At 64.2% G+C, this 9,922-nt stretch overlaps 1 protein-coding gene across 1 annotated transcript; it reads right to left on the reverse strand.

Annotated features, from left to right (window-relative positions):
- Positions 1 to 442: 442 nt before the first annotated feature.
- On the reverse strand, positions 443 to 7,302 carry TFAP4 (transcription factor AP-4). The gene is made up of 7 exons (XM_036392442.1): positions 7,130 to 7,302; positions 3,670 to 3,835; positions 3,138 to 3,236; positions 2,471 to 2,641; positions 2,097 to 2,234; positions 941 to 1,099; positions 443 to 835 (listed from the first exon to the last, which is right to left on the reverse strand). Exons 1-7 carry the CDS (start codon positions 7,216 to 7,218, stop codon positions 641 to 643), a joined length of 1,017 nt encoding a protein of 338 aa, XP_036248335.1. The 5' UTR covers positions 7,219 to 7,302; the 3' UTR covers positions 443 to 640.
- Between the last annotated feature and the right edge of the window lie 2,620 nt (positions 7,303 to 9,922).

Consider the following 9,922-nt stretch of genomic DNA (forward strand, 5'->3'; position numbering starts at 1 on the left):
GTGCCAAGGAGGTGGGTGTTGGAAATGCCAGGGAGGGATGGCATATGCCAGCCCTCCCACTGTGCTCCAATGGCATCATCCCAGGATTATTTTACTCTCCAAGGGGGTTTTCCCTGCCCCATGTGGGGTGCAGGAGCCATGGTGGTACCCTGAAGTCAGGGATCCCTGTCCTGCCCTTGCTGCCATGTCACTTGGCATCTCCCCCCCTGCTTAAAAACAAACATTTAATTAAAAGAAAAAAAAAAAAACAGAGAAGGAAAAAAGCAAATTAAGATCCCAACCAAAGGCCCTGTCCCAAGGGAACACCATCAGGAACAGTGGGGCTGCTGCCAGCTTGCCAGGATTCCCTGTGGGTTGGCAGGTGAGGGGTGACAAACCAGGGTGGGGGGCTGTTCCCCCATCCCCATCGCCCCCACCATGCCCCGAGCTCCCCGTGCCCCACTGTGGCCACCCCTGAGCCCCCGCCCCCCTGGGAGCTGAAGGGTGACCTTTGCCTGCCTCTAACGCTCTGCTTTACAGTATTGGAAAAAGGTCATAAAAGAGACCCAAATCACGTTGTATTTTTTAAAAATTTCAGCATATTCTCTGACGTTTCCCCCCCCTGCCCCGCCTTCCCTCCCCAGCTGCTGGCCGGGGGGTGTCAGGGCAGCTCCCCGTCCCCCGAGGGCTCCTCTTTGCTCTGGTCCATGGAGTCACTGTCGTTGCCCTCGGTGTCGGAGGCGGTGTCGGAGGCGGAGGGCTCGGGGCAGGCGCGCGCGGGCGTTACGATGACGGCGCGTCTCTGCTCCTCTTCCTGCAGCTGCTTCTCCTGCGTGCCCTCGATGTGCTGGATCGCCTGCCCAGGGCACACACCGGCTGTCAGGGCACCTCTGACCCAGCCTGGGGGTAGGGACCCCCCTGAGCCCCCCTCTGCCAAACCCCCCGCTGCCCCCCAGCTGACCTGAACGATGGTGTCCAGGTTTTGCCGGGACGTGGAGACCGTGTTGATGACCGAGGACGGGCCCATGGTGACCACGGTGACATGATGGGAGGGAGGCGGCGCTGGAACGATCACGGTGGGGTGGTGGGTGGGCGCTGGGGGAGCGTGTGATGGCAGGAGCTGGGGACAGAAGGGAAAGCCCCGGTGAGCAGGGCACGGCACAGCGGTGTGGGGAGAGCATCGCGCTTCTTCACGGAGCCCAGGCTCCATAAAAGCTGAAGCAGCACTCGGCTGCTCCAGTTCTCCATCCAGCGGATGCAGGAGGATGCCAGCTGAAGGCTGCTGTCAGCTCAGCTTTGCAGAGCGGAACATGAAGGATTCCCCATGTCCCAAAGGGCAATGATTTGGGCTTTAAAGCCAGCAGAGGCAAGTGCCAGCCCCTGAGTGGCCAGGAATTCCCCACACCCCTCGGAGATCCTCGTTGGAGCAGCGGATGGGAAGATCCACCCTAGCAGGAGGCTATGGAGAGTTCACCTAAAAATAGGCTGAACTTCCCTGGGAGGTGGCCGGCAGGGACCCTGCAGGGACACGGCTCTGCAGGAGCCCCAGGAGCAGGGAAGAAGCTGCTGTTGCTCCCTTTGAAGCTCCCAGGGTGGCGCGGCCCCAGGCTGGGCTTGAGGCTGGCAGTGCACAGGAACTGGTGCTGGCACAGCGCTCGCCTCCTGCCTGCACCACTGGCAAACCCAGCAGTCCCAGGGGAAAGGCTGAAGGCTCCCATCCTCTCTGCCTGCCAGCTTGATACTCCCCTTTCCCAGCCTGCTGGGTGGCAGGGAGTGGTTTGGGGATCCCTGAAGTTCAGTGGGAGTCATCCAGAGAAAGGTGAAGCCCCTGAGATGAAACCCTCTCTGCCAGAGTGACCTTCCCTGTACAAACCACTCTGTGCCACGGAACAGAGCCCTGGAAGCCATCACGGGTGCTCCAATCCACAGTCCCTCCCTGAAACTCAGGGTGCCCACAAGCACAGCCCCAAGCACTGTGGGGGCTTTGGGCCACCCCTTTCCCAGATCACTACATGTGAGAGCTTTGCTGGGACATCAGTGTCCACAGGAGGTGCCAAGTCCATCACTGAACTCACCCCCCGTGTTCCAGTACCTGGGGGTGCCTGGGGTGCACTCACCTGGGTTCGGATCTGCTGCTCACGCTCGAGCTTCTCCTGGTGCAGCAACCTCACCTGCTCCTGCTGCTGCTGGAGCTGCACCTGCTGAGCAATCACCTTCAGCTTCTCGGGGTACATGTGGGCCTCCAGGGAGCGAACCTGCGGGTCAGGGAGCCCCAGCATCAGTGGGGAGTCTGGCACGGCCCCACTGAACCCCAGCTGTCCCCTCAGCGGGACCCAGGAAGCCACAGACAAGCACGGAGAAGCGATGCCCAAAGCAGGTATTTGGTGACCCCACAGCACTGCTGGTGTCCCTGGGGTTCTCTGGGGACATGGCAGAGGCTGCAAGAGGGCACCTGGCCTCACCTGCTCCTCCAGCATCAACCTGGCCTCACCTGCTCCTCCAGCATCATGCGGACCGAGCGCTCCTTGTCCAGCTGCTGCCGGAGCTCAATCATCTCCCGGCGCAGATCCTCGGCCTTCTCATCCTCCCAGATGTCGGGCGAGCCAATCCCCTCGTCCTTGTCCTCTGCCCGTCGCCGTTTCGGGGAGGAGCCACTGAATTCCTGCCGTGGGAATGTGGTGTCAGGGAAAGGGGGATGCTCTCTCCCTGCCATTCAGACTTCTGGGTGATGCCACTCCCCACCAGAGCTCCGTGCAGGAAAGAGTCTCCCTGGGGTTGGGTTTGATGCTTGGGGACAGACAGGCTCCTGCCTGTGTCCCCCATCCTGGTCCTCATCCACAAAACCAATCTGATTCTCACACTGACACCCAGGGCAGTTCAACCAGGACACCCCAGCACCAGAACTGCCACCAGGCCATCTCCAGTACCCTGAATGGGTGCAAATTATAGAAAATGGGACCCCAACCCTTCTCCCTCTGCCAGGCAAGAGATGCCAGGTTGAATGGGGCTCCCTGCCCTGCCAGGGGAATGGAAACACCTCCACTCTCTGGCTGAGCAGTGTAGAGGTTCCCACCCTGAGCCCAAGGAACGGCAATGACATCCCCCACCAGCCAGCCAGGACTGTCCCAGCCCCTCCTGTGCCATCCCTGGGGCACTACCTGGATGAACCGCTTGAGCTGGGTGTTCTGCTGCAGTAGCCGAGTCTTTTCCTGCTCCAGGGAGAAGATGTACTCTGCTGTCTGCTGGAGGATGGCTGCCTGTGGGGGAGCCAGGAGGGGCAGGCTGAGGCAGGAGACCCTGGTGTCCCCCAGGCCTCCTCCCGATGAGCTCTGCAAGCAGCACTGCTCCTTGCCTGTCCCTGGTGTGTCCTCCCAGAGTCTGCTTCACCCCAGGTTCCCCCCGCTGAAACCCTCCAATTCACCCACCTTGGGAACTCAGCAGCTGCCTCCTCACCCCCCTCCCCTCTGCACAGCTCCCCTCCTCACCCAGGAATGTGTCACCCTGCTCCTGGGGCACTGGGGGCTGTCACACACTCCCAGCCCACTCCAGGACACCGGGCTGGGGATGCACAGCCACTCCTGCTGGGAAACCTCCCCAGGAGAGAGCTCCATCACCGAGTTAACACCCAAATGCCCCCAACTCCACTTTCAGCCCCTCCACGTGCAGGACCAACATGTGCATGCTGCTCACCTTGCTGAGCTTCTCCCCATCCGTGTGTGGGATGAGGGTTTTCAGGGACTGGAAGCCAGCATTGATGCTCTGCATCCGCCGCCTCTCGTTGCTGTTGGCGATTTCCCTGCGTATCCGCCGCTCCTGGTCCCGCTGGGTCTCTGGAGTCAGTGGGATGTTGGCCAAGCTGTGAGAGAGACCCAGGGTTAGGGAAGAGGGGCTGCACCCCTGCTGCCAGCTCACTGCATCCCCCCTTGCTTTGCTGTGATGGTTCTGAGCCACCAAAGGGATGGGTGACACGGAGGGGACGATGGCTGCGGTGCTGGAATCACCAAAGCGGGTGGGTGGGTTTCTCCAGCCCTGTGTCCAAATTTTGGGGGATGCACTGGCCAAACAACGGCACTGGTGCAGCCCCTTGGTTCCACTGGGCTCAGCCACACTGCCCAGTGCCCAGCCTGGGCCAGGGGACGCCCAGGTGGGTGAGGGAGGCTGTGGGCTGGCTGGCTGTGTCCCCGCGGGCCGGCCGGCGTGTGTGGCCCCGGGAAGGCGGCTCCCTCCCTCCCTCCCGCCCCGCTGATGGCTTCCAGATGACAGCTCCCAGCAGAGAAGCCCCCGTCCCACCCCAAGCCGCAGCTCCTGCCTGCTTCCTGCCGCTGCCTCCTCGTCCCCCACGCCCCTGCCCTGCAGATGGGCCGGGAAATGCCAGCATGGAGGGCGAGGGCTCCGGGCAGCCAACACCCACAGGTCCAGAGCACCAGAGCCGAGCAAAGCTCACTGCTGTGGGGTCCAGCTTCACCCACACCCCACTTCTTCCCCGAGGGAAGCAGGGCAGAGGTTTTGGCTCACACTATGCCAAGTCTCCCCAGAGTGCAGGCACCCACTGGCGCCGGGGATGCTGCGAGGCACCAAAGACTAAACACAGGAGCCGGCCGCCAGCATGGGTGAGATAAGACGGGCTCCAGCCGCCCGTCCAGGTGCCCGGCGGCTCCAGGACGGGGAGGTGGGAACATTCCACCCAGAGGCTTGCCAAAGCCAGGCTGGGAAGCAAAGCCCAGCATCCTGCCCTCACTGCCCTCCTGGTAAGGCCAGGGAGGAAGCACGGAGGCTTGGGAGCACAGGGATCTAAGGGATATCAGCAGCACCACCGTGTGCCCAGGCAGTGACCAGAGACTCTCAGGCCACTCATCACTGCCAACTGCAACAACTCATCCATGGGGACGGGAAAGATCCAGCTCACACCAGAGGGATGGCAAAGGATCCTCACTCAGCCTAAGAAGGGGATGGATTCCAGGTCTGTCCAAGGGTACGGGGAAGGATCCCAGCTGTGCCCAGCAAGACAGAGAAGAATCACAGCTCATCCCAAGCAGATAGGGAAGGATCCCAGATTACTCTAGAGGTATAGGAAAGGATCCCAGTGCATGGCAAGGGGATAAGGAAGGACCCCAGCTCAGCCCATGCAGGCCAGGAAGATATTTGTCCCCAGCCTCTGGGACAGTGTCCCAGCACAGGCTGATGCTGGGTGCCAAGCACACACTGCACTGGTTCCCTCACATGCAATCCCGGGGGTGTGGAACTGGGATGGGTGTCCAGGGGTCTGCCCCTCTCCCTGGGAGCAGCCTCTGCCGCATGGACCAAGAGCTGCTCGCAGCAGGATTGTGGCACAGGGCTCCCATCTGGTGGTGGCTGTCACCCACCTCCCTGCTCCTGCTGAAAACAGCCCCAAACTTGTCCCCAGAACACACCAGACCATGCAGGTCCTGGAGTCATCGTCCCTCTTGGGGTAAGGAGGTGGCTGGAGCACTGCTCCAGGATGTGGGACCATCAGACACTTAAGGGGAATGGGATGGAGAGGCCCAGGACTGGGCAGCACGGAAGTGCTTTCTTAAATACTGGGAAAGGAGGAAGAAGCTGCTTCCTCACCAGGAGACCTCCCGCAACCTGCCCCAGCTGCTCTTCCTGGGAAGAGACCTGAGAAGTGACAGCGAAATATGGAAAGGGCAAAAACCCATGGATTCAGACACCCAGCATGGCCAGGGATGGGGCAGGGGGAGCAGGTGGCATCCACTGGAGCCCCTGGGGTGTCTCCAGCCTGGTGCTGGTGCTGTGGGGTTTGTGCCAGGCAAGCAGAATTTGGTCCTTCCCACTCTGGAGAAGATATTTCTCTGGCCTGGACCTTGAGGGAAACAAACCCATGTGGGTGTTTGAGCCAGGCACAAGGCAGATGCCCCACTGTCCACTCATGTCCAACATCGATCACACCTTGTGCTGTGGGTTGTGCTGGAGGGCGAGGGAGGCACAGCCATGGGGGCAGGGTGTCCCCAGGCTCCTTGAGGTCACAGGTACGGTGTTCTCCAACCTCTAGGCAGGGCATCCCCAAGTTCACAGGCAGGGTATCTCCATGCTTCCATGAAGGGCACTTCTAAGCTTACAGGGTCAGGGTACACCTGAGTGTACAAGCAGGATACAGCCCCAGTTCACAGGCAGGCTGTCCCCCAGCACCCCGAGCTTGCAGGCAGGGTGTCCCTGAGCTCCCGGAGGTCACAAGCAGGGCAGCCCCGGCACCCCGAGCTGCACGCAGGGTGTCACCCAGCGGCCTGAGCTCATGCAGGGTCTCCGGAGCTGGGGGCAGCGGGAAGGCTGCTCCCCGTGCGGGGTCAGTGTGGGGCCGTGCAGCCCCCAGTGCCCGGGCAGGACGGCCGCGACCCTGCCCATGCAGCCACCCCCAGCCCGCGGGCCCGCAGCGACCACCGCCAGGGACCCCAGAGGAGCCGCCGCCCCCCGCCCTGGGTCGCTGCACCTCCGGGGGGGCTCAGGTGCGGCCGCTCCCCGGGATGGCCGGGACGAGCCCCCCAGGCCGTGGGGCAGCACCCCGAGGGGCCGGGCCCCCAACACGTGCCCTGGGCCCGGGCCGCCCCTCAGCCCCTCAGCCCCGGCCGTTCGTGCGGCCCCGCGGCGGCCCCGGGCCCGGGGGGCTGAGCGCGCCCGGGGGCGGGAGCTGCAGGCCCGGGGAGCTCGGGGGGGCTCAGGGCCGCCCCGCGTGGCCCCGAGGCCCGCGCCCCCCCCCCGCGGCCGCAGCCCCGGTCCCCGGCCGCCCCCCCGCCCGCCGGGGCTCCCCGCGTGTCCGCGGGCTTTGTGCCGCCGCTCCCGCACTACATGTCCCGGCAGCCCCGGCCGCGACCCGCCTCCTCCGGGCGGCTGCAGAGTCACGGCCAGGCCCGGCGGTAAACACACACCCCCGCGCCCCCCGGACCCCCGGCGGTAAACACACACCCCCGCGGGGCCCGGCCGGGGCTGGGGGCGCGGCGCTCCCCGCCCGGGCCACGCGCGGCCGCCGGTCCCATGTGCGCGGCCGGGACCACGTGCGGGCGGTGGGGCCGCGGCCGCCGCGCCGCTCCCCCAGTTCTCCGCTCCCCCCTTCCCCGCCATCCCCCCGCGGTCCTCCCGAGACCCCCGAGCCCGGGATCTGCCGGCGCTCCCCCACCTGCAGAGCCCACCGATGACCTCCTTCTCGGATTTCCTGAAGTGCTGCAGGGCCGGCACCTTGGGGGCCGGCACCATGAAGTACTCCATAACGGGGGCGGGGGGCCCGGTTCAGCCCAGCCCGGCTCGTCCCGGCCCGGTTCAGCCCCTCCCGGCCCGGCTCCGGCCTCTGCCCGCGGCCCAAGGCGGGAAACAGCTGGAGCGAGCGCGGCTCCCGCCCGCCGCCGCCGCCGCTCCCCCGCCCGCCCCCGCCCGCCCGGCGCCGCCCCCGCCCCGCACCGGCCCCGCGTAAACAAAGGCGGCGGGAGGGGCCGCAGCGCGGCCGGAGCGGCACCGGGACACGGCGGCGGAACACGGCGGGGCGGGGGGCGACTGGAGCGGCCGGGACGGTACCGACCCGTGCTGGCACCGGCTCGTCACACCGCGTCGCGTCCTGACCTGGCTCCATCCTATTCTACTCTATCCTATGCTACTCTATCCTGTCCCGCTCTGTCCCATCCTACCCTCATCCCGCCCTGTCCCCAACGCATCCCACCTCATACCAGCCTGAGCTGTCCCCATGCCACTCCATACTCATCCTATCATTTCATACCAAACCCTACCCTATCCCACCCTGACCTGTCCCCCTCCCACGCCACCTCATTCCATCCTGCCCTAGCTCCATCCCATCCTTCTCTATCTTATCCTGCCTTATCCTACCCCATCCTTACCTGTGTCCATTCCACCCCACATCATTCCATCCTGCCCTAGCTCCATCCCATCCTACCCTATCATATGCTATCCCATCCCACCCTGGCCTGTTGTGTCTCTATCTCATCCTATCTCAATGTGACCTGTCCCCATCCCATCTTGCCAGAATTCTGTCCTCTCCTGCTCTATCCTATCCCTTCTTGACCTGTCTCCACCTCATCCAGCCTTGTCCCCATCCATCCCATCCTATCCTAATCCCATCCTATCCTCATCCCATCCTGCCCTAGTCCTATGCCATCCTGACATGTCCCCATCCCATCCCCATCACACCCTGTCCTCATCCCATCCTATCCCATCCTATCTCAGCCCATTCTGACCTGCCTCATCTCCATCCCATCCCATCCCATCCTATCTCATGGTATCCTAACCTGTCTTGTTCCAGTCCCATCTAATCCTATTCCATCCTGTCCTGTTCCCATTCTATCCTGCTTTATCCCCATCCCACCTCATCTGCCCTACCTTATCCTACCCTATACTACCTTATCCTGACCTGTCTTGTCCCTATTCCATTTTATTCTGTCCCCATCCAATCCTCTCCTACACCCACCTTGTCCCATCCCATTCTACTCTATCCCCATCCCAATCTCACCTAATCCCCTCTCCATCCTATCCTACCCTGGCCTATCCTAGTCCTGTCCCATCCTCTTCTATTCAATTTGATCCCATTCCCATCCCATCCCATCCCTCTTTCCAGCAGGGTCTGGCTTTTGGGGGGCTTAGGGGGCTGCCAGTGGCTGGGGAGGAGGGGGGATCAGAGCAGCCCTGGGGAGCTGGGGGTGACATCCCTGGGGGTGACAGGGATCCCATGGCTGGCAAGGGGCTTTGGGGAGGAGGCTCTGGGGGCTGCCAGAGCCATCCTGAGAGCTGATGGGGGGTTCAGGGGGCTGGTGAGGAGCTTGGGGAGCTGACTGGGGGGGCTGGGAGCTGGCAAGGGGCTGTGGGGCCTAGCAGGGGGGTTGGGGGCTGGCAGGGGCATGGAGCTCACAGGAGGCATGGAGAGCTCCAGGTGGAGTTCAGGGTTTGGGGATGATGGGTTCATGTGGGCAGGGGGCTTTTAGGGGGGGCTTCTGGGGGGCTGGCAGGGGGATGGGGAGACTTTGGGGGATGAGAGAGGCTTTGGGGGGCTGTGGAGGTGGCAGGAAGGTGTAGGAGGTGGCAGGGGTCACAGGGCTGGCAGGAGCCATGGGGGCTGGCAGGGGCTCTGTGGGGGTCACAGGGGGGCACAGAGCTGGGAGGGGAGTCTGGGGGACTGGCAGGGGAGCACAGGGCTGGCAGGGGCCATGGGGAGTTGGTAGGGAGGCTTGGGGCTGGCAGGAGCCGTGTGGAACCTGAGGGACCTACCTGTGGCAGGTGACCTCCCCCCAGAGCCCCCCCAGCACTGCCTGCGTGGGTCCAGGGCCACGGGAGCGGGAACGCCAGGGGGTGCTGGGGGTGGGTGTCACCCCGGAGGGGCAGGAGCTCTGCAGAGCAGGGTGGGCTCAGCCCTCCCCCTCGCACGGCCCGGCCCCGCTGGGAGCTGCAGGACAGGTTCTGCCGGGTGTCCCCTGGGCCCCCTGCCCGGCCCCCGCAGGGGCCCCTCGGCACGGGGAGCGCCGCGTCCCCCCTGCCTGGCACACTGGGGACACACTGTGGGGACACCGCGGCTTCTGCCCCTCCCGCAGGAATCCCTCGGTCACCCGCGTGGGACGGTGCTGCCCTCCCGTGTCTCCCCTGCTTGTGGCGGGGATGTTGGGGACGCGGCGGCTCCCCCACAAAAACACCCAAACCGCGGGTAGGATGTGGCTTCGGCCGCCCGTGTGGGTCAGAACTGTGCCTCCATCCGTGTCCCCGCTCTGCTGCGCGGCTGTTGGGGACACAGCAGCTCTGTCCCCGCAAGAGAAAACCCCAAACCGCGGCTGGGATGTGGTTTCAGCTGCCCGCGTGAGAATTGTGCCCCTCACTCCGTCCCACCTTGTGTGGGGCTCGTGGGGACACGGCAGCTCCCTCTCCACCCAAAAGTCCGCATGGAACAGAGCTTCCTGCCGTGTGTCCCTCCCTTTCGTAG

The sequence above is a fragment of the Molothrus ater genome, chromosome 16 (genome assembly GCF_012460135.2).
Source record: "Molothrus ater isolate BHLD 08-10-18 breed brown headed cowbird chromosome 16, BPBGC_Mater_1.1, whole genome shotgun sequence".
Taxonomy (NCBI): domain Eukaryota; kingdom Metazoa; phylum Chordata; class Aves; order Passeriformes; family Icteridae; genus Molothrus; species Molothrus ater.